General features: G+C 36.2%; 1 protein-coding gene and 4 long non-coding RNA genes across 14 annotated transcripts in view; 2 read left to right on the forward strand and 3 right to left on the reverse strand.

Annotated features, from left to right (window-relative positions):
• The window catches only part of ALiX (programmed cell death 6-interacting protein-like protein AliX), a 44,377-nt gene that overhangs the window by 4,273 nt on the left and 16,104 nt on the right, over positions 1-24,000 (reverse strand). For 2 of the 3 annotated variants that reach the window (XM_081979472.1, XM_081979473.1), the window contains exons 11-16: positions 21,247-21,391; positions 21,035-21,190; positions 20,762-20,977; positions 20,554-20,703; positions 16,287-16,461; positions 12,953-13,153 (exon numbers count right to left, since the gene is read on the reverse strand). In XM_081979472.1, coding sequence (XP_081835598.1) covers positions 12,953-13,153; positions 16,287-16,461; positions 20,554-20,703; positions 20,762-20,977; positions 21,035-21,190; positions 21,247-21,391 — 1,043 coding nt within the window. The remainder of the gene's footprint in view (positions 1-12,952; positions 13,154-16,286; positions 16,462-20,553; positions 20,704-20,761; positions 20,978-21,034; positions 21,191-21,246; positions 21,392-24,000) is intronic. The other variant, XM_081979474.1, reaches the window with a different exon arrangement.
• LOC145728934 (uncharacterized) lies at positions 4,104-4,592 on the reverse strand. Of its 2 annotated transcripts, XR_014178198.1 has the most exons (3): positions 4,436-4,592; positions 4,266-4,374; positions 4,104-4,185 (listed from the first exon to the last, which is right to left on the reverse strand). It is a non-coding gene; the product is annotated as an uncharacterized LOC145728934 (long non-coding RNA). The 2 variants fall into 2 exon arrangements; XR_014178197.1 differs by having other exon boundaries at positions 4,104-4,374.
• LOC145728932 (uncharacterized) lies at positions 4,827-7,062 on the forward strand. 5 transcript variants are annotated; one of them, XR_014178193.1, is made up of 6 exons: positions 4,969-5,008; positions 5,059-5,173; positions 5,233-5,525; positions 5,667-6,494; positions 6,574-6,917; positions 6,979-7,061. It is a non-coding gene; the product is annotated as an uncharacterized LOC145728932 (long non-coding RNA). The 5 variants fall into 5 exon arrangements; XR_014178192.1 differs by lacking the exon at positions 4,969-5,008 and having other exon boundaries at positions 5,047-5,173; positions 5,667-5,863; positions 5,917-6,494; positions 6,979-7,062; XR_014178191.1 differs by lacking the exon at positions 4,969-5,008 and having other exon boundaries at positions 5,047-5,173; positions 6,986-7,000.
• On the reverse strand, positions 7,797-8,778 carry LOC145728933 (uncharacterized). Of its 3 annotated transcripts, none has more exons than XR_014178196.1 (3): positions 8,403-8,624; positions 8,219-8,333; positions 7,797-8,159 (listed from the first exon to the last, which is right to left on the reverse strand). It is a non-coding gene; the product is annotated as an uncharacterized LOC145728933 (long non-coding RNA). The 3 variants fall into 3 exon arrangements; XR_014178194.1 differs by having other exon boundaries at positions 8,219-8,345; positions 8,403-8,619; XR_014178195.1 differs by having other exon boundaries at positions 7,797-8,345; positions 8,403-8,778.
• On the forward strand, positions 8,799-9,288 carry LOC145728935 (uncharacterized). Its single transcript, XR_014178199.1, has 3 exons — positions 8,799-8,955; positions 9,017-9,125; positions 9,207-9,288. It is a non-coding gene; the product is annotated as an uncharacterized LOC145728935 (long non-coding RNA).

Consider the following 24,000-nt stretch of genomic DNA (forward strand, 5'->3'; position numbering starts at 1 on the left):
TTTAGTCTTGAAAATAGTCTTAGATGCAGGACATTGACATTAGATTCATGAAAATTGTCTTGAAAACTAACTTTTCGTGCTTTTTACTTTGCTTTTCATTTTCTTCGAATTCTGGACTATTTTTAGTGCTTCAAAACTGCTTTCAGCTTGGAAAATCGAGTTTTAAAACTATCTTCACCAAGTTATTGACATAGCAAACTTAAAAAACAATTTTTACATTCTTCATAGACTTAAAATGGCATTCGAAGCTTTGTCACTATTAAATCGACTTCTAGACACCTCAGTGCTAAAAATTCGGGTATTTCTTAATAAACTAGACGGTTTTTAGTGTTTTAAGGTTGTTTTCAGTGCCTCAAATCGAGTTTCAAGACTATCTTTACAAAGTTTTTGACTTATCAGGCCTAAAAGCCAGTTTGTCCACTGACCATAATCTTGAAAATGTTATTTCAAGCTTCTTCACTATTAAATTGACTTCTACACTCATAGGTGCAATAAATTGTAGCATCTCTAAGAAATTCAGACTGTTTTTAGTGCTTTTTAAGACTGAAAAATCGAGTTTAAGACTATTTCCAAAAGTCAAGTTTCTTCAGTAATAAAAGTAAAAAATTTTGGTACCAAATGCTACAATAATAGTCTTGAGAACTAATTTTTAGAAATAAAATAGTCCGAAAATTTAATTTACTTTTAGACTTGTTGTCCAATCCAGAAAATTGAGTTGTACACCAATTAAGTCTTGAAAATATACTTTTGGACTCTCTTTAGTTCTAGTAAGGTCCGTTCTAGCATTAAAAGTCAACTTTTATACTATTTTTAGTAGTAAAAAATGAGTTTCATGCACAATACAATCTTTGTCTTGATTTCCGGACTTTTTTTAGTTTTTGAATGCCAGTTTCAGACACTCAACCAGGATGGCAGTCTGAGAAAGCAAATCATAAGACCATTCCTAGTAGTAAAAAGTTTTTAGACTATTCAGTACAAATTTGGACTTTCACAAGTCTTGGATGTTCAGTTTTAAACTATAAAACGATTTTTTAAATTGAAATTTGGAGGACTGTATCTTCCTTAGGAAACGTTTTTCAGAAAAATGACATAATGCAAGTCAACTTATTTTTTGATTGGCTATCGAATGGTGAATTATTGACACTTAAAACTGGACCACCCTGTATACAAAAACACAATTAAATTTCCACTCGAAAGAGGAGTTAGGCAAGGAGACGCGATGTCACCCAAACTTTTTATTACCGTCCTCGAATACGCGTTCAAACACCTGGAATGGGAACAAAAAGGCATAAACATCGACGGTAAGAGATTAAACAACTTGCGATTTGCCGACGACATCGTGCTGATCGCTGACGATATACAAGAAGCCCAAGAAATGCCGACAGAACTAGCAAATGCCACCACAAAAGTAGGACTACAAATAAACACACCAAAGATAATGACCAACCTAGTTCTCGGAGAAACTCTAACATTGGAAAGTCACAACACCGACGAAGAAAGAGAATATAGATACCTAGGCCATGACATAAAAATACACAGAGACAACCAAACGCAGGAGCTACAAATGGGCAGCCTATGGTAAACTAAACGAAGTATTCAAGAGCGATATCCCGATCTGTTTAAAGTGTTTAATCAATGTGTCTGACTTACGGAGCAGAGACACTCACGCTAACAAGAACGAGTGCAGAAAAACTTCCGTAAAATGGAGCGCTCTTTGCTGGGAATAAAACTATCAGATCGTGTTAGGAACATAGATATCCGCAAAAGAACGAAAGTGGAAGACATTATAACAAGAATTGCGAAACTGAAGCGGCAGTATGCAGGACATGTAGCTAGAAGCAATGATGATAGGTGGACGAGGAGATTATTAGAGGGGCGACCGCGAAATGCCAAACGAAGTGCAGGAAGACCTCCCACAAGATGGCGAGATGATGAAGTCAGTGGATGAGTGTGGGATCTTAAAGGATGGAAATGTAATGGGAAGGCTTATGTCCAGCAGTGGATTACAATAGCTGGGTAAAGAAGAAGGAAGAAGGATTAGATATTTATGTTCTGTGTTATATCACACACCCCAAAATAATGATGCTCAAATTTTGAGTTAATCTAGTCATATGGAAGACTTTAACTTCGACATTTCGAAACCATCATTCTATGGAGAAAAAATATTGTCTTGCGTTTATAAGAATGGTTTCTCCCAGATAGTTGTTGTGCCTACGCGGGTCAATGATAAAAGTGGGACACTTGAAAGATAGTATATGAACTCAAACTTAAATAACTAAATACTAAAAACTAAAAAAAGACGAACAAGAATGAAGTTACACAATACAATCACAAAAAGGTAGGGGGAGGTAGGTGCAAAGGATATGTGCTTGTGGACAACAGGATGTAGGGGGGAAAGCCGGAGAACGAGCGAAACCTGTGCAACAAGAACGAGAAACTGTCGCAAAAAATATCTGAGTCGGCCGCTACACGGTTATAGCTGTAACAGGATTTGTGTATAGGGTCTTGGGATAGGATGTTGGACCTCGGACAAATGCCAATGAAAAAGTTGGTTGATGCCTGACGGCCGTAGGAGGAATATTAAACGAAACCCGCTCTAACAAGTATGGGCAGTCTATTTTAGAGTTGGTAAGTTTATAGAAACTGCAATTCCCGACGTACAGCCAGAGGAAGTTCCGAAAACCTAAGAAGAATACGGTTATGCTCCAAACCCCTTTCTGGGTATACATTATCCTCTCTAAACATCAAGTAGTTTAGGAATCTTCTTTGCACGGACTCTGAGTTTGAGTGTGGGAGTTGTTTATAGGGGACCACACTATTGAACCGTAATCCAATTTTGATCTTGCATAGGAGTTATACAGCACTTTGATAGTATCCTGGTGAGCAAAATGTTTGCAGTTTCTCAAAACAAAGCCCAGAGTTTTAGAGGCGCTGGCAGCCGCTTGTGTGATAATTTGGCATCGAAAACCACTCCCAGGTCCTTTATAGTGGAAAGTCTGTCAAGGGTGGATGCGCACAGTGTATAAGTAAATTGTACGAGGGTTTTATTTCGTGAGTAAGAGACTGCGTTACATTTCGAGATGTTGAGGTTTAGCCGGCTAGCCAGGCACCACTGACTGAGAACGGATATGCTGTCCTGCAAGAGGAATCGATGCGATTAAATATTTTTATGTCGTCAGCATACGCCAGTGTACTGCAGTTGAGTGTTGAAATTAGATCCAGATTAGAACCCTGAGATATGCCAGAAGTAGGAATAAACATGTCCGATCTAAAGCCCTCATACTCAACGAACTGCCTACGCCCCAAGAGGTAAGATTTCAACAATGAAACCAAGTTCTCGGAGAAACCAAAATGCTCAGAAACTTTCTGGAGTAAAAGGGAGTGGTCAATCTGGTCAAACGCCTTGCTAAAGTCCGCGTAAATAACATCAATGGCTTCCATTGTTCTTGTTAAACAAACGACAGCGGTCTTGCATTCCAGGTGCATCTCACGCCGAAAATTAGTGATCACGCTATATTGTCTTTCCGTTTGGGAGGCGGACATGTTGGGGATGCTGATGTTGTGGTTTATGGTAGGTCCTTAAGAAATGTGGGCGATGATATAGGGATAGTGGGGATGTAAATATCTTAGCAGATAGTTTTGTGAATGACTTAGAAGGAATCTTAAATAGTATGTGTCCAAGGAATGTAAAAATAGTTAAACAGCAGCATTTAAAAACAAAGCCTGGGTAACAGACAATTACTTTGTTTATTTTGCTTCTCTAACCCAGATTAAAATTGGATTGGATTTAACCTTAATCCATAACAGGTGACAGTTTATTTCCTATGATTTTAGATTAGAATTGTACTGTTCTCGCGGACTGAGTTTACCCGTGCGTCATCCCCTTGTGATTTAGAAGTAGACATGCATTATTGACTTCTTCCTTGTCTATTGTTCACTTTCAGAAAGGGTAAATATCTAAGTGAATGTCTTCCAAAAAACACATTTACTGATTAGCGCTTCTATTTCACCATCGAAATTTATTTGATTTCAGAAAGAAGTAGTAGTCCATATTCTTTCAGTGGAGTCGCAAGAGTACGAAAGGAAGGAAATGACAAACAGTCTTCTCCACAGTACTTTATTATGACCTTAGATGGTAAGGTCTGCTCAACAAGTTTCGGTCACATAAATGACCATCTTCAGGAGCTACAAGAATAACCTACTTTACATGGTGTACCATAAGTTTAATGTTAAAAAACGAGATGTTAAAAAACGAGAAAACGTACCTTAAATCGATCGATCAATGTGACTACTGTCTTTTTACAAGGGGAGAGACAGAGAGACCCATGTTATAACGAATTAGTGACTATAACATAGTTAAGTAGGTGAACAATGCTGTAAAATTTAACACATGTAACAATTGATTAAAGGGATTATAGGGAAATTTAATAGTTACCTCATTATGGAGAAAAAACTAACTATAGCACATTAAATTAAAATTAAACAAAAAACTTAAACTAGACCCATTTAGGGCTGGGTGAGACCCTAGGGGGAAAAAAAGATCTTAAAACTCGTGCACCATCCACTGAAGAGGCGATCAAACAGGAAACAAAATGGAGGTGCAAAAATTTTTAAAAAAAAAAAAATTTCACATTGATAAGCCGTTAATTTGAAGGCAGAGGGGGGGGAACCGTTAAGAGGGGGTTACAATAAAATAAAATAAAATCAATAATTTAGCTGACAACAGGTGGATAGTTCTGCAACACACAAAACAAGTGAAGATCAACAATAGAAAGGTTAAAACCCGCAACCATTCATACCGCAGGTGGTGGAGTTGAAAGTAAACAATGCACCAAACCAGCAAACAGGTGGACAACGTATTAAGCCAGATGAGGGTGGCTAATAGGGGTTCAAAAATGGTGGCAAAACTACAAGAAATGCCGACACCGACACACGCCACGGTGAGGGAGGGGAAAGTGAAAAAGGAGGTGTTAGGGTTGTGTAAAAGGGGTATGTGAAGCATTAAAAGGTTAAGGACCTAAAAAAGGAGGTTGATGTATGGTTAAGCTGGTCATTCAGGCAGGTGCACCCACCATCATCAGAAGCCTTGTTAATCTCAAGCACCTCAAGGTGGTTAAGTAGGCTGCCCTTACCACAGACATGCAGAATCTTGAAACCCTGTTCGGTGTTGAAGGTATGATTATTCTGACGAAGATGTCGAGAGAAATTAGATTTCATGTAAGAAGTATTTAGGTTAGGGTTGTTGGTGAACTTCAAGTACTCCCGAGTGTGTTCATGAATGCGAGTGGAGAACTTCCTGCCCGTCTGACCAACATAGAGAGCATTACATCCTGGGGTACAACAGGACAGTTGGTAAACGCCTGATTTATGGAGTTGGGGAGTAGGGTCTTTGGAATGGGAAAGGAATTGTCTAGAGGTGTTGGAGACTTTGAAGCAAATATTTATGTTATTTAACCTGAAAATGTTTTTAACCTGAAGTGACAGTGGGCCCATAAAAGGGATGGAAAAGAATTTGGGGTTTTCAGGTTTGTCTGAATGTATTAAGTTCTTATTGACAAATTTTTTAAAATGGTTAAAATAAATTTTATTAACTAATGTGTTTGGAAAATTATTATTGGTTGCTACTGTTCTGATCCAGGAAAGTTCTAAGTTAAAGTTTGTTTCAGACATTGGTATGTTAAATAGACGGTTAAAGAAACAGTTTAATGACGCAACCTTTTGATTAATTGGATGATTGGATTGGAAGGGGATTATGCAGTCAGTGCTTGTGGGTTTGTGATAGATGGAAAACTCAATGTGGTTACAAGACCTGTAAAGCAAAATATCAAGGAAAGGTAGTTTATGGGATGACTCTAGTTCCATGGTGAATGAGATTGAATGGTGTAAATCATTAAGAAACAAGAATAATTGTTGAAGGTCATCTAGAGACCCATCAAAAATACAGAAAATGTCATCCACATATCTTTTGAAGAAGAGTATTTTATTGAAGGAGTGGTAGGATTCTAGGGAATGTTCAATGTTGGACATAAAAATCTCTGCTAGCAGAGGGGAAAGGCATGAACCCATAGCCAGGCCTCCGGACTGTGAATAGAAAGTGTTGTTGAACTGGAAAAAGTTTTGGTCCAGTACCAGAGCCACCAGGGTTAATAAGTCTTCCACCTGGAAAGGGTCAAGACCTTCCGAAGAGGACAACAAATCCTGGACCAAGTTTAAACAATCAGGTGGTGGGATGCTGGGAAAGAGGTTGGAAACATCGAAGGAGACCATGATTGCTGTGTCTGGGATGATTAAGTCTTTGAGTTGGGAGCAAAGTTCAAATGAATTTTTTATGGAATATTTACTTTTAAATCCGGTGGTTTTAAGGATAATATCATTTAACCAGGCAGAAAGATGGTGGCAGGGAGAACCGCAAAAGGAAACCACTGGTCTGATGGGGATATTGGGTTTGTGGATTTTGGGAAGGCCATAGAGTTTGGGAACGGAGGGGTTGATAGGTATGATTTTGTATTTATTAAATCCCAAAGGTGTTAAAGTAGTCTGGACTCTATTAATAAATGACTTAAATTTCACCAGGAATTTGTCCAGAGGGGAGGAGTTTAAAATTTCAAAAGAGTCCGAATTCAGAAAATCCAGGACCTTGTCCATATACTGAGTTCTGTCAAGAACCACTACGCAATTGCCTTTGTCAGCTTTTGTTACTATCAAATCGTTGTCTTTGACTTTTTTCTTAAGTGAGGACAAGTTCCTGTTTTCTGTCCTGCTTACTGCAGGAACCACTGAAGAGAGACCTCCTGCGTGAAACCTGTTAAGATGGACAGCGCAAGCAGATCGAACTGCACCTTGTGAAGCTTCAGGGAGACTTCTAGAGATTACGTTCTCCAAATGGGCAGAGAAAACTTGTAAATCATTTACTCTAGGTGAAAAAGTGAAATTGTATTTAAGTCCTAAATTTAAAATACTTAAATCGTTTTGGGATAGGGCACAGTTTGACAGGTTTAGAGTTCGAGGGTGGAAAGAAAAATCTGAGCTATGAATGGGTTTAACACCAAAATCACCAATGAAGATGTTATTAACAAAAGAGGCTCCATCTGTCGGACTATGTGGGGAGTTATTGGAGGCTAGATGTGGGGTAGAGGACGGTGTAAGGGTTACGTTGGGAGTTATGTTGGAAGTGGCTTGATTGACGTAGTTAAGAGTCGGCACTGTTAAGGGGTTCAATCTTGATAGTTTACGTTGTAAAACCTCAAATTTGTTACTACCCATGTCACACACAAATTGCAATAAGGAATGGTGCAGTGAATCAAATTCAACAGGGTGCAGAACACTGGTTAGTTTGAAAAATAAACACTTAAGTTTAAGGTCAGTATTACTAAGTCTAAAGTATAACCTCTTGACCTCATCCTTAATCCAGACCCGTGTGGCCAGCAAGATATGTGGATGACATTTTCTGTATTTTTGATGGGTCTCTAGATGACCTTCAACAATTATTCTTGTTTCTTAATGATTTACACCATTCAATCTCATTCACCATGGAACTAGAGTCATCCCATAAACTACCTTTCCTTGATATTTTGCTTTACAGGTCTTGTAACCACATTGAGTTTTCCATCTATCACAAACCCACAAGCACTGACTGCATAATCCCCTTCCAATCCAATCATCCAATTAATCAAAAGGTTGCGTCATTAAACTGTTTCTTTAACCGTCTATTTAACATACCAATGTCTGAAACAAACTTTAACTTAGAACTTTCCTGGATCAGAACAGTAGCAACCAATAATAATTTTCCAAACACATTAGTTAATAAAATTTATTTTAACCATTTTAAAAAATTTGTCAATAAGAACTTAATACATTCAGACAAACCTGAAAACCCCAAATTCTTTTCCATCCCTTTTATGGGCCCACTGTCACTTCAGGTTAAAAACATTTTCAGGTTAAATAACATAAATATTTGCTTCAAAGTCTCCAACACCTCTAGACAATTCCTTTCCCATTCCAAAGACCCTACTCCCCAACTCCATAAATCAGGCGTTTACCAACTGTCCTGTTGTACCCCAGGATGTAATGCTCTCTATGTTGGTCAGACGGGCAGGAAGTTCTCCACTCGCATTCATGAACACACTCGGGAGTACTTGAAGTTCACCAACAACCCTAACCTAAATACTTCTTACATGAAATCTAATTTCTCTCGACATCTTCGTCAGAATAATCATACCTTCAACACCGAACAGGGTTTCAAGATTCTGCATGTCTGTGGTAAGGGCAGCCTACTTAACCACCTTGAGGTGCTTGAGATTAACAAGGCTTCTGATGATGGTGGGTGCACCTGCCTGAATGACCAGCTTAACCATACATCAACCTCCTTTTTTAGGTCCTTAACCTTTTAATGCTTCACATACCCCTTTTACACAACCCTAACACCTCCTTTTTCACTTTCCCCTCCCTCACCGTGGCGTGTGTCGGTGTCGGCATTTCTTGTAGTTTTGCCACCATTTTTGAACCCCTATTAGCCACCCTCATCTGGCTTAATACGTTGTCCACCTGTTTGCTGGTTTGGTGCATTGTTTACTTTCAACTCCACCACCTGCGGTATGAATGGTTGCGGGTTTTAACCTTTCTATTGTTGATCTTCACTTGTTTTGTGTGTTGCAGAACTATCCACCTGTTGTCAGCTAAATTATTGATTTTATTTTATTTTATTGTAACCCCCTCTTAACGGTTCCCCCCCCTCTGCCTTCAAATTAACGGCTTATCAATGTGAAATTTTTTTTTTTTTTAAATTTTTGCACCTCCATTTTGTTTCCTGTTTGATCGCCTCTTCAGTGGATGGTGCACGAGTTTTAAGATCTTTTTTTCCCCCTAGGGTCTCACCCAGCCCTAAATGGGTCTAGTTTAAGTTTTTTGTTTAATTTTAATTTAATGTGCTATAGTTAGTTTTTTCTCCATAATGAGGTAACTATTAAATTTCCCTATAATCCCTTTAATCAATTGTTACATGTGTTAAATTTTACAGCATTGTTCACCTACTTAACTATGTTATAGTCACTAATTCGTTATAACATGGGTCTCTCTGTCTCTCCCCTTGTAAAAAGACAGTAGTCACATTGATCGATCGATTTAAGGTACGTTTTCTCGTTTTTTTAACATCTCGTTTTTTAACATTAAACTTATGGTACACCATGTAAAGTAGGTTATTCTTGTAGCTCCTGAAGATGGTCATTTATGTGACCGAAACTTGTTGAGCAGACCTTACCATCTAAGGTCATAATAAAGTACTGTGGAGAAGACTGTTTGTCATTTCCTTCCTTTCGTTATTTGATTTGTTTACTATTAATTCTTTTCCGTATCTTTGTGTTGTTAATCATTTATAAAGTTTTTTATTTACCACACCACCACAGTTCTTTTAAGAGCTATTGTTTCTACGCTTTTAACATTATGTAAGTACTTTCATAATATTATTATTAATATTTTTATTTTTTTTATGTCGACTGTCACGATGTAACCAAAATTGACACAATTACTAACCTGTTTTGAAAAAAAAGTGGGAGTGTCTATTATGGTCTTTATTTAGCCAGTTGGTTTTTCCTAAATTCGGAATTACTTACTATTACAGTATTTTTTTAGAAAATGCCTGGAAAAATTCTCCACAGACAAGCCCAGCAGTTAATTCTTAACCTTTGTGAATATTTTGAATTGGAAAAAACCAATGGAGGACCTTTAGAAGCTTTATCATCTGTTCAGGAAGAAAATAAGAAATTTTAAGACCTTACATATTCTTACTGTTGTATTTTTTTTTGATACTAGAAGGTTGCAGCTGCTTTGAAAATTTCCCGCAAAACTGTTTATTCGATTCGAAAAAAGCAAGCAAGTAATCTTATGATTTCCTCACCTAGAAAACGTAAATCGAGATGTTATCGACGGGCCAAGACCACTGATTTATCTGAAAGCATTAAAATGGATGTTCGAAATACATTATATGATATGCACAACGATAGTATGTTAATAATAGTAAAATATATCTACTTTTGAAAGAAACATCTATTAACATTTCATTGTTTCCAGAGACTGAGATTTTGGGGTTGCATTATAGATTTTTCACAAAAATTTCTTCAAACATATTAATAATAAAGTCATAGAAAAAATAAAATAAGCGTCTAATATGTTTTCCAGTGGGTTTAAAATAAAATAAGTGGATTGCAACCTGAAAATGAGATATGAGATACTAACTACAGCATCACTCAGAATGTCTTGTTGAATTTTTCATTTGTTGTATTTATTTTAGAGAAACAGGTAATCATCCAGAACCTAAATCAAAAGCTTAAAGTTAAAGAAATACTACATATTGGTGATACATCTCTGCGAATTTTGGTAAATAAATCAAAAGGTTTCAAATTTAGACGGAATTCTATGATCCAAACGAAAACTTCTCATAAATAAAAAATGTTATTTCGGTCAAAATATTTTTGATTTGCTTTGGTATAAGGTTGTTTTAGTGCAAATTTGCAGCCAAAGATCTCTACTTTCTGACTGACAATACACGCAAAATTTTAAACGTGACGAAGCTTTAGACACGCCCTTTTCTATAATATGAACATAACAGGTTTGTTGACGAAAACTTGATTTGATTCATTTGATTATAAATGACGTAGCCTTTGTGACGCACGGGTAAACTCACTCCGCGAGAACAGTATCTAAATCCTATTTTACACCAAACAACATAACCAACTATTCAAACGTTTTTTTTAAATAAAAAAATGTCCTTTTTGAGGTTGGAATTTTAAAATTCATTCATTCTCATTTTCTTAATTTTTTTATTCATCTTTAGAGTAAGCATGAACTATAAACAAATGACATTGACATGATTTACGTCAAAACTTTCAATGTCATGTCATTTTAATAGTCGAAGTTAGACCCAACTAAAATTAATCCAAATTTTGGATGTTTATTTCACAGTTTGGATTAAGAAATCATAATCCAATCCTCCTAATTTGAAGGATTGACTTAAGAGCTATAATCCGGATTAGACGTTAGTAAGTAGTAATCGTAGTAAGTGTAAAAGAAAACATAAAAATAAGGGACAATTTGTACGTTCGTGCCGTACAGGAAAGGGACGAAGAAATTTGGAACGAGTATTAAAGAATCCGTAATTAAGTAGTGGCGCAGATCAAAATTGAAAAGGAAAGATACTACAAAGAAATTATTGATGACAACAGAAACAACCCTCGCGAAATGTGGAAACAACTTAAGTCATTGTTGCCAGGTAAGAGCAGTTCATTACCAACTGAACTTCAATTTGAAGATCGTAAGGTTTCAAATCATACAATTGTTCAGGAATTAGGATCGTAGGATCGTAAACTGCAACACTTGCTACAATCTTACAAGATTCGAGAGCTTATCAATAGGGGATATTAAAGCCATTTTGAAAAATATGAAAAATGTTGGGTGAGTGTAAGTGGCATATCTAAAAAGGTTTTGAGTGATGCCTGTTTTGTGGAGTGTGATTATTTGTTGAATATTGTCAATACGTCATTGTCCACTGAAGAATTTCCTCGAAAGTGGAAAGATTCTGATATTGTTCCTGTTCCTAAGGTACCAAATACTACTCGATGTAACGAATTTAGGCCAAGAAAAGTATGAAAAAGTACTGGAAATTGCAGTTAAAAAGCAACTACAGGAATATTGTAACAAAAATAACATTTTGTAGTCAATCAGTCTGGTGAGCGTGATTCATGTGAGTCTGTGTTAACAAATGTATGTGATACTTTCAAGAGTGAGTTGGACAGGGGTAATTTTGTGTTTCTAGATTTCCGAAGAGCGTTTGAAACAGTCGATAGGGAGATACTACTGAAAGAGCTGATGGGCATGGGTGTAGACAGTACGGTTCTGAGATGGTTCAAATCATATTTGTGACAGATACCAGAAGGTTAAATTTAAAAATTGCATGTCAAAGTCGTTGTGTATTAGACATGGCCTACCGCAGGGAACCGTTTTAGGACCGTTGTTGTACATTAATTAATAAGTACAATAATTAATTTGATCATACCAACCAGATTAAATACTTAGGAATAACATTTGATTCTCAACTTAACTTTTACGGTCATGCCGATTATGTTACTCGAAAATTCGCAAAAAAAGTAAGTTTTATTGCAAGAATAGGACATCAGTTATCACTCGCTACAAAATTGTTATTGTATAACACGATAGCTGCTCCTCATCTCGAATTCTGTTCCTCAATACTGTATAACTTACCAGCTTTTAAGATTGACCAGATCCAGAAAATCCTAAACCGAGCAATGAGAACTATTCTGAAATGTAACCGTTATACTCCGATCGATACTATGCTCAATGTTTTAAACTTTTTGTCTGTAAAGCAAAAAATTGATTTTAGTGTGTATGTGTTTGTATTTAAAATAAAAAATAATTTGTTGCCCTCATATGTTTGTGGTAGGATTAAGGTTTTTAAAGATGTACATAATTATGGCACAAGAAATTCTTCAAATTTTGTATTGATGGAAAAATGTCGTTCTAGTCAAATGTTGAATTCTGTGTTGTATAAGGGATTGTATAAATTGTATACTTTTAAGTTGTTTATTGGATAGCTATTATGCTAAATAAATACATATTATTATTATTATTAACGACATAATGGGGGCGGTAAGAGGGTGTAACTTGGAATTATTTGCTGACGACACAATGTTCTACTTAGCCGGAAATGGATTGGATATGATGGAGAGGACTGTGAATAGTGACTTGGACAGTTTATTAAGTGGCTCTGCAAAAACGGGCTTTAAGTCAAAATTCTGTTTGTTTGGGAAGAAACACACAAACAAACTAGACTAGTTTTACTTGGCCAGCTTAAAAAAGAACTTGTTTAGTGTTATTTTACATTTTGGCGCACTTACGTGACTCAAAAGCTATTCGAGAGAAATATAAACAGAAAATCACATACCTGGCCATGTTCCGTACGGATTATAACCTTGAGGCATCGGCGGTGGCACATATGAAGGATACGGAGTGTTCGCATTAGCACCGTAGGGTACAGGCATCCCCTGTACCTGGACGGGATATGGAAGATTTGGTGGTACCTGGCCTGGTGCCGGTGGATGGTATCCTCCTGTCGATGAAGTAGGCGTTGAGGTTGAATTGGGATCTAAAAATTACCAAGAAACATTAATTAAAAATAAAATATCCAATCAAACTCTACCTCTATTCTTATCAAAATCGTTATAATGGCATTGGTAAAGCTGGATTCATAGTTCGACGCTTCGATGTTAGTAAACTGACATATTACAGATTATTTGACAGTTTATTTTTTGGTTTACAATATAAATTTGGTTAGAATTTTTTATTTCTATTCTGTTCATTGAATATTTGCTGAATTTTACGGAAAATGGATTTTGTCGATGACTATTCTAAGATAGTAGCTGCAAGTAATCCAAGTGAAAACCAGAAAGAATCGGATACTTGACAAATGACAATTCGAAAACCCACGAATGGGTGAAACAGGCAGCCGACGATGCATGAAGCAGTAAGAAGCAAGGTAAGAAAAGAAAATGATTCATTTCTTGGTGCTTACTGCTTGCGGTTCATGCGGCTTGCGCTTATTTGTCAAACTATGAATAAAAGTGCTACAAGTAGAGCTCGAATCAGATGAGAAAAGGCCACCGCATCATCAATGACGCAGTTTTTAAAACTATTTCTTTCTCCTTCTACAGTTGCCGTCGCATTAGATATAATCAGAGGCGTCCTATTAAAATATTCCCGAAAATATATTGTTAAGCGGTCAAAAAGCCACTTGGCAACGTAGTACGGTTTTTACTTGGACACAATTAAAACAGATGCGGCAGCGGCCAGGTACATTTGGACCTTTTTATATGCTTTTACTAGCCGGCACTCTAAACGGTGTTGCCAAGTTTAAAAAAATGTAGTGGCGGACAGGGAGACTTAGGGGGTTAGGTTAGGTTCCGTTTTAGTCTGGTGTTTTGGTTGTATTGTTGATGGTCGCAGTTGAAGTTCACATAGTGTTATGAATAAAAAACGTTATTTTGTCAAAATGTCTTTCAAAAAGGTTGGAAAGAAAGGTGTTATCATATACAGCCAAGGCCGTGAAATCGTCAGTAACGTCTTACAATTTATGAAGAAAGAAGCAGAAGGAGTTTCCATTCCTTTGAAAAACTTGTTGTCTTTTATTTTCTTTATTAAAAACGACGAAAATGTTTCATTTTACTGATAAAATAATAGCACGCCACTGACTGGCTGCAACAACTTGGAAAGTAACGAGAGCAGCAATATTTAAAGCGAGACGTACAGAGATCGTGACATCATCGTTTGATGACGCCTGTGGCCTTTTCTTAGCTGATTCGAGCTCTAGGTATATTGTTTATTTTTAATTCGGTTTACTGCTTACTTCTTACGGATTTCAAACTATGAATTCAGCTTAATTGTTGATGAATTCAGTGCAAAACTAGTGCATTTGCATCCTGCTCATTCAAATGTCAGTGAAACAGTATAGCAATACAAACACCACGTTTACACGGCGAGGTCTAAATTGGTACAAGGATCAAATTGAGTACCAATTAAATTTGGTACATCTGTCGTTACACGGAAGTTTTCTGATAAGAATCGGACAGATATTTTTGGGGTTAGTATGCCGAAAACAATTTGAACGCTCAATAGCAAGGACAATTTCCATGACATCTTTATTTTAGAAGAAGAGGAAACATCCATTTGATAACGCATTAACAACACAGAAAACAACAAATTACTACACCATTTACACATGTAGTTTAGAAAGCGTTAGTTGAATTTTAGAAACCATAAGATGGATTTAAAATATATCACTTGTATTTCAGAAAAGGTACTTTCAATTTTAGAATAATAACTTTGATTTTCGAAATTGCAATTTGTATTTCAGATTAGTCACTTGTATTATAGAAAAGAGCAGTTGGATTTTAGACATGGTCATTTGTAATTTTGAAGTTGAGCACAAAAAGTAAATAAAAAAAAGTAAATAGTTTAACGAATATTTTTAATGACATTGTGGTTTAAGCAGTTCAATAAAAAATCGATTTATCTCAAAAACCGTATCTCGTTTATTTTATCGAAATAAAGGAAGAGTACAATTTTTCGATAAAAATGTCAAGAGTATCCATTAATGGCGTTTGCAGCTGAAAATAATGACAGCTGTCAAAGTTTAAGCAAATTGTGTCTTAGGTCCAGTTAGTTTCTGCCTTTCGAACACGAGATACCTGGTTTTCATGTCAAATAGAAGGTCTCTTTCGATAAAACATTAAACCCAATAACCATTACAATATACAGTGTTTCAAAAGTTACGGCCAAAAACGTTAATTGGAAGGCAGTTCTTTGGGGCTCAATATTTTTCTTAGGAGTGACTTTAAAAAAAAATATATGAACAAATCGTATTATTTTGACCTCCTCTGTATGCCCCCAAGGGATTGTCATATAGTTATGGGACACCCTGTATATTTTATATAAATTAATACTCCCGATTGGCGGGTTTTTTTGCTTAAAGTGATATTAAAAAAAAACAATGAACTAATAACCACATAGAAACACAAAAAAATCTGAAATTGAAATAACGTGTTCTAAAATACAAGTGACCTTTTCTGAAATACAAGTGACGAATCTGAAAGACAACTTACGTTTTCTAAAACCAAATTTACGATAATGAAATACAAGTTATAGATTCTGAAATCCAACTTATATTTTTAAAATCCAAGTGATGTTTTCTAAACTACATGTGTAAATGGTGTAGAACTTACGGTCCGTGACCGTCTGTCATATTTGTTTAGGTTAGCCGTCAATACATGTGCGTCACTATTTGTGGATCAGATATCTGATCGTTTTAGCTGTGATATCTTTTCCATAATTTATGAAAGCGAAAGGTTTGTTCAGAAACCCAAATAAGACAATTTATCGAATCGATATTTTTATGTGAAAGATTATGTGAAACTTATTGCCGGTTTCCAAATTCAATTATCTTTCTCCGTATAGGCTTTCACGCGGTTTTATGGCTGGTGGTTTATGGAAAATTTCACACAAACAATAATTTGACGATGCAAATGATGATAATTTGTAGATTCTTAAAGCTATCAAAATACGGAAAATCAAACAAAAATAGGATGACCTATTAACATTGTAATAGAAAGGTAAATATGTTGAATGGGACGTGGCATTATATTTTTGTTTCAGCCCTTGTACATTATACATTATTGTTTTTAAGGAATAACCAATATTAAATAAACATATTTTGAGTGAAATACCTGTATGATAGCTAGGAGTAGCTGGAGGAGCCGCTGGTGTAGAGCGACTACTTTCCTGTGTTAAGTCCTTCAACAGTTCTTCTTTTTCCGTTTTCCTAGCAAAGCAGAAGTCCGATACTTTGTTTTGGAATGTGACTAACAACTGAAAAAATAACTCTATACATTTACTGAACGACTGATCACACTCAGCAGATTCCAGTAACTATGATAAGCTAAATTAAGTTTTTACTACTGACATGGTAAACATACCATTATTGACCGATTGGTAACTTGAGAAATTAGTTTTCTCCAAATGTGGTCTGAAATGTGGACATCAAGAAATTTACTAGTTTACGTGCATTTTTAAAGCGCCACTCCAAAAATTATAAGCCTAAGAAGGCAAATGTCCTGACGAAAGAAAACATTGCTAATTTTACCTAATGACTAAGAGGTACCTGTTTTTGATAATACCTAACGTATTTTTTGACCCGGCTATAATAATGGATATTTGTTATTTTAGGTGGCCTTGATTATTGGAATCTCTGGTGCTTGCCGGAAAAGTGAATTAACATTTCTTCGCACGATAACCTCGTTGATGAAGGACAGTACTTTGAAGTCAAAGTCAAAATACGCTTTATTGTAATAAGAACAGAATTCTTGTGTACAAAGCAAAGTAAATAGAAGTTAAGTAAAAAGAAGTTAAATGTAACAATAAAACTAAAAATAAGTACAACCATAAAAATTAGTTAGAATTGCAGACGACCAAAGACACTAAAGACTATCACTATAATACTCTTCCAGGCTGTAATAAGACCTTGTTAATAGAACACTCTTAACCCCCCTTCTAAATTGTGGGTATGGCATTAGCTTATATTTTCTGTCCAGATGGTTGTAGATTTTGAGGCCCTCATACACGATTGATCCCCTGACACGAGTCGACCGGGGCATAGGCAGGCGCAAACGCTGTTCCTCGCTCAACCTTCCATCACAAGCTGTTTTGTGAATCTGACACACCGTCTCGAGGACCAAGAAAGACGTCAATGTCAGTATTCCATGCTTAACAGTGGTCTACAATGCTTCCTAGCTCTCACACGGCACATGAACCGGAGCGCTCTCTTCTGTATGACAAAAATTGAGTTAAACAGCTGTCGAGAACAAAATCCCCAAAATGCTATACCATAGCGCAGATGCGACGCAAAATGTGAGAAATACACCATCTTAGCGGTCTCAGTCCCCAGCTCGCCCGAGACCACCCTAACGGCATAACAACCCGACGCCAACCTAGATCTCAACTGAGAAATATGGTTCCCGAACTTAAGCTTATCGTCAATGGTAAGGTCCAGAAACTTCGTGACCGACTTGCTTTCAATATGCTGATCGCCAATATATAACTCTTCAAAATCACAACCAAAGGTATTTGTTTTGGTGATGTTTAAGCTAAGGGAATTTGCATCTCACCATCCCTTAACCTTTGGAAGATCCAAGGCTATCATCTTCCTGAGGCCTCCACCCGTTCTCGCATGCCAAAGGAGAGTCGTATCGTCGGCAAAAAGTGTGAATGCACCCCGAACATTCAGCGTTGCGAGGTCAAGAAAAGTATAGGGCCCAACACGCGATGACACACCAAGGGCGCATCCTCACCACCTGGATCGTATCCGAAAGATACTCCTCAAACCACGGAGCAGCCGTCCCCCGCACCCCATAGCGGTGAAGTTTCCGCAGCAGCACCCCCCGATTCACGCAGTCAAAAGCCTTTGAAAAATCGCAAATACTGCCGCAGCCACATCCCCAGCATTAAGGCTAGTGTAGAGTGTCTCCAGAAGTGAAAAAACTAGTCTAAAATGTCAAAAGCGGACAAAAAACCAACCAGCCTCTTTTTTACCAGCTTCTCAACCACCTTCGACAGAGTGGTAAGCAACGATATAGGACGGAAATTCGATGAGTCCACCGAGTCCCCACCCTTCTGTAACGGGATCACTATCGCCCGTTTTAGGCAGGAAGGAAATTCGCCTGTCTCAAACGAAACGTTAATTGCATCCGCAAGCGAAAACAAAGCTGGCTCCGCAAGGCTCTGAAACACCCTAATGGACACCCCATCGTACCCGGAGGAATTACGATTCACGATGCGCGAAATCACGTCCCTCAGCTCAGCCACATCAGTAGGGCAAAAGTAGAAACTGCAAGGAATGCTCACCTAAAGTAACAATTCCTAACACAAAGACAAACATACGTCGTGAATTTGCCGTAACATCGGGGAACATTGACGGGTTAGACCTCATTGAAATTATAAAAAAGTACGTTTCGTTGCGACCACCAAACACGACACAGAATAGATTTTTTTATTAAGTATTCTAACGGAAAATATCGACCTCAACTTGTGGGTATTAATAATTTCGGAAACATACCGAAAAATATAGCGGCGTTTCTAAAATCCAGCTCTATACACTGGTCACTGTTTTCGAAGATTTAAAAATTAAGCAACATGGAGGATGGAAGTCCAACGCAGTGGTAGAAAGTTACGTCGACAATTCCGTAGAGAACAAGCGAAGAATTGCATCCAGGATTCTTGGAGAAGATTTAGTGCAAAATACACAAATAAATACAAATGCAAGCACATCTTTGTCATCTGAAGTCAATATCAGTAATTGCTCAAATTGTGTTATAAATATAAAGATTAGTTTTCACCAAGTTTCATACACCTACATATTTCCAATGCACTTTCTTATAATCAATTACCTTATTGACTTTTATGTTAATTTTTCACTAGGAATAATTATCTTATTGAATATAAACAATTCAAATATTGAGTTTTTCCATAGTAGATATATTAACTAAAGTAATGCAGTTAATGTTTGTTTTCATTTTAGGCTGAAATCGGAGCTGCTTGACTCGTCAAATTTTTACCCTTTGAGAATGACGTCAAGCAGGTGAAAAAACACGCATGTCTGGAATTAGATCACAAGTTTTAACCTACAAATGCTTTGAAAAATGAGTGCGTTCAGAAGTAATTGATGATCAAGTGTCTTGAAACTCACATGATCATGAGAGTTTCAGTTTAATCATCATTCATTCAATGAATAGGTGTGCTTGCACTCACTTAAAGATCTCTTCTACTCCTAATAACATAATATATTATTAATGTTCATTGATTTTCTGCTGTGTTTTTGTGATTTGCACAATAAAGCGAAAATAGTAATTTGGCATACCAACATTACCAACTTCTTTGTTTTTCATAAAAGCGGTTATTTTGGTTTTACTGACTGACATTTTCTTAGAAATGTTGGTGAAATAGGAGTCGTCAGCTGGAATTCCAGCCTTTTTCATTCGGCATAGGGTAGCAGTACTCACTTTTAAAGCCTGTGATGCTCTATCATACACATTGAAATAATCAATTGGGATGACATCTGGAAACTGTTTCTTTTCGTACTCCAAAAAAAACAGCACATTTAGAATTAGCATTTGGGCTTGGTCATTGTAGCGCAGCATTTTTATTCCTTTGATATTTGTTTATATCAAAGTGACAGTAAATGTCAACGTTTTTAATTTGACAGGATGACAAAATTAACAACGTGCCTTTTTTGCTAAAATTGTTTATTTCTTATGTTTGATATGCGCGAAACAAAGATGTAAAAAGATGACGTCATTCTCAAAAGGTAAAAATCCGACTATATGCCTACAAACTTTTCACAACTGATTGCAAAAAGTAAAACGTTGTGTCACTGGCAAGGGTTATGAAAAGTGTCACTTATGTCAAAATTAGAAAAAATATTTTTTTCTATATCTTTTCTCTCTTTTTATATATTTATCCTAATTTTGGCATATAAAGTGACACTTTTCAAAACTGATTAGAGTGACAAAACGTTTTACTTTTCGTAACTAGTTACGAAAAGTATCACTTTATGTAACTAGTTATGAAAAGTTCATTTCATCACTCCCTGTTTTTATGCATGTCCGTAGAAACATATGGGCGACATCCATCATAACATGTCGTTGTCACAGTTTATACAAGGTGCTATGAAAGTGAATATTTGTGTTAAATCACTTTAAAAGATGGTTTTCACAGCTTTTTGGTCAAAATTAGAAAAAATTATGTATGCAACACGTTTCGAAAATGTCTTATTGTGTAATTCATTCAAATTGTAGGACCTCACTGCGCTCGCCCTACAAACATTCATTCGTTACACAAAATCGAACTTTTCGTAACTGGTTACATAAATAGCTATTAAAAGACGTTTCAAAAAACCGATCGATCAAACTAATCACAGTAGTAGTTTTGTAACAAACTTACCTGTGTCAAGTCATTGTAGAACTTAGATCCCTCCTTCAAATTATTTTGCAGATCCCTGAAAACGTCATGCGCCGACGCTAATTGACACATCATAGCTTCTCTACCTCCGGTGGTCGAGCCCCGTTCCGAAGAAAATTCTTGGTGAGCAGCCTGAACCCAAAAATGAATTAAACTCCCTATTACATACGGAAGGAAAATAACTCCTAACCCGTATTCGTTGAACTAAGGTTTTTTGTTTCTCCAAACTTTCGGCTACTTGTTTTTGCAAAGAGCCGTAAGTTTGGCCCAAAGTATTATACGACAAAGCGGGCTCGTTGATTTCACCATCTTTAGCCAAAGCTAATAGAAATTTATCTTTCATATCAGTTGTAGCACTCTTTAGTTCGGACTCGATGGCTTCGCGTTCCGCTTTGATTGTGTCAACCTAAAAATTACAACCTTTAAACGCTTTCTGAATATTTTTTTTTAACCATATTCTCACCTCTTCCATAAGCGATTTTAAAGTGGCGACCGCCGAAGAGTTTTGAATATTACCGCCATTGCCACTTGGAAGGGAACTTTCCAGTTCAGCTGGGTTACTTAATAGTTCCATCATCGATTTGTGGGTGTTAAATTTATTTTGGACTAGCTTATCTGCCTTAAAATTCCTCTTGACTGTTACGATATTATTCTCACAAAAAAATTAATTCTCACCTCCACAGCATTATTGATGATTTGCCTATATTTAGCGGCATTTGATCTAAACATTTCAGTTAACTTGTCGGACGGAGTTCTGGTCCATTTTTCTTTAAATTGTTGCCTTAAAGCGTCATCTGCGGCCTTCTCTTCATTTAGCATTCTGAATTAACATAATTTTATCGTTATTTAATTGAAAAGGTGGTTGTAGTGAGTGGTTTTACTTTTTTTAAACTATTGCCTGAAACTGAGCGTAAGCGGGAACACTAAACAGTTTAAACATACACTGAGACACCAACTGAACTATTTGAGTTTGTGAGGCTATTGTAGTACTGAAAAAATTTGTTCTAACCGTACCTAATCATACAATAGAATTTTAAAATTTTAGGTAACGGGCAGCTTTGATATGTAAAGTTAGTAAAATTTCGACTCAAAATTTTGAAATATACAACACGTTATGCCGCAATGAAATATAAAAATTGACATCCTCAGGGATTTTTTTATTGTAATGTAAAAAGTAGTTTTTTTCCACTGCTGATCAGTTTTTGTTGTTTTGACAAATACGGTGACTTAATTAGTTTGACACATACTTATTATTGGAATTAACATTAACAGAGTTTTTGAGTGATCGGTATTGAAGACAGCACGTAGAGGACTGATGACAGCTCTTAGAAAATAAAAATAAATATTTTACACAAGGTGTCCAGAAATGACCTGTTTAACCCTTAATTGCATGTATCACTTTCACTCAGTTCAATCAGAAATACCTTCAAACTGTGTAGAAGAGAGTATATTAAAGTTTTGTATTTAACTCTGGCGTGCACGACAGTATTCTAGACCAGATTTCTCAGTTATTAGTGTTTTGAAATATAAAAGTTATCCAGGCTTATAAGCTGTGGTCCAATGGAATTTCTTCAATTTTTCTAGTACAGTTACACTGTTGTATTTCATGTCAAATATCTTGGTGATTTGTAATTTTTGAAAGAAAATTGTATTGAGGCAAAAGTAAGACAAAATCACGTACTACATTTTGACGTTTGAACGAACCTTCTAGCTGTCATAGTAACCAAGTTAGGAGCTGTCAAATTGTGACATTTTTAATATTTCTAGTACAGTTGTATATCATGTCAAATATCTTGGTGATTTGTAATTTTAAAAGGAAAATTGTATTGAGGTAAAAGTAAGCCAAAATCACGTGCTACATTTTGACATTTGAACGAACCTTCTATCTTTCATAGTAATCAAGTTAGGAGCTGTCAAATTGTGACAACTTCAATGTTTCCAGTACAGTTACACCGTTGTATTTCATGTCAAATATCTCGGTGATTTGTAATTTTGAAAGGAAAATTGTATTGAGGTAAAAGTAAGCCAAAATCACGTACTACATTTTGACATTTGAACGAACCTTCTAGCTGTCATAGTAACCAAGTTAGGAGCTGTCAAATTGTGACACTTTTAATATTTCTAGTACAGTTGTATATCATGTCAAATATCTTGGTGATTTGTAATTTTGAAAGGAAAATTGTATTGAGGTAAAAGTACGCCAAAATCACGTGCTACATTTTGGCGTTTGAATGAACCTTCTAGCTGTCACAGTAATCAAGTTAGGAGCTGTCAAATTGTGACAACTTCAATGTTTCCAGTACAGTTACACCGTTGTATTTCATGTCAAATATCTCGGTGATTTGTAATTTTGAAAGGAAAATTGTATTGAGGTAAAAGTAAGCCAAAATCACGTACTACATTTTGACATTTGAACGAACCTTCTAGCTGTCATAGTAACCAAGTTAGGAGCTGTCAAATTGTGACACTTTTAATATTTCTAGTACAGTTGTACATATGTCGAATATCTTGGTGATTTGTAATTTTGAAAGGAAAATTGTATTGAGGTAAAAGTAAGCCAAAATCACGTGCTACATTTTGACATTTGAACGAACCTTCTAGCTGTCATAGTAACCAAGTTAGGAGCTGTCAAATTGTGACATATTTAATATTTCTAGTACAGTTGTATATCATGTCAAATATCTTGGTGATTTGTAATTTTGAAAGAAAAATTGTATTGAGGTAAAAGTACGCCAAAATCAGGTGCTACATTTTGACGTTTGAATGAACCTTCTAGCTGTCATAGTATCCGAGTTAGGAGCTGTCAAATTGTGGCAACTTCAATATTTCTAGTACAGTTACACTGTTGTATTTCATGTCAAATATCTTGGTGATTTGTAATTTTGAAAGGAAAATTGTATTGAGGTAAAAGTAAGCCAAAATTACGTGCTACATTTTGACGTTTGAACGAACCTTCTAGCTGTCATAGTAACAAAGTTAGGAGCTGTCAAATTGTGACACTTTTAATATTTCTAGTACAGTTGTACATATGTCAAATATCTTGGTGATTTGTAATTTTGAAAGGAAAATTGTATTGAGCTAAAAGTAAGCCAACATCACGTGCTACATTTTGACGTTTGAACGAACCTTCTAGCTGTCATAGTAACAAAGTTAGGAGCTGTCAAATTGTGACATTTTTAATATTTGTAGTACAGTTACTTGGACCGCATTCGTTTTTACGCTCCATGGAGCGTGAAGAGCGTTTTTGACGTCAGAATGACGTAATTTGACAGTTGGTCAAAATAATGGTTTTGCCAAGTTGCGTCATTGTGACGTCAAAAACGCTCTACTCGCTCCATGGAGCTTGAAAACGAATGCGGCTACTGTTGTATTTCAAGTCAAATATCTCGGTGATTTGTAATTTTGAAAGGAAAATTGTATTGAGGTAAA

The sequence above is a fragment of the Ips typographus genome, linkage group LG5, assembly GCF_016097725.1.
Source record: "Ips typographus isolate SLU linkage group LG5, UJ_Ityp_2.0, whole genome shotgun sequence".
NCBI lineage: Eukaryota > Metazoa > Arthropoda > Insecta > Coleoptera > Curculionidae > Ips > Ips typographus.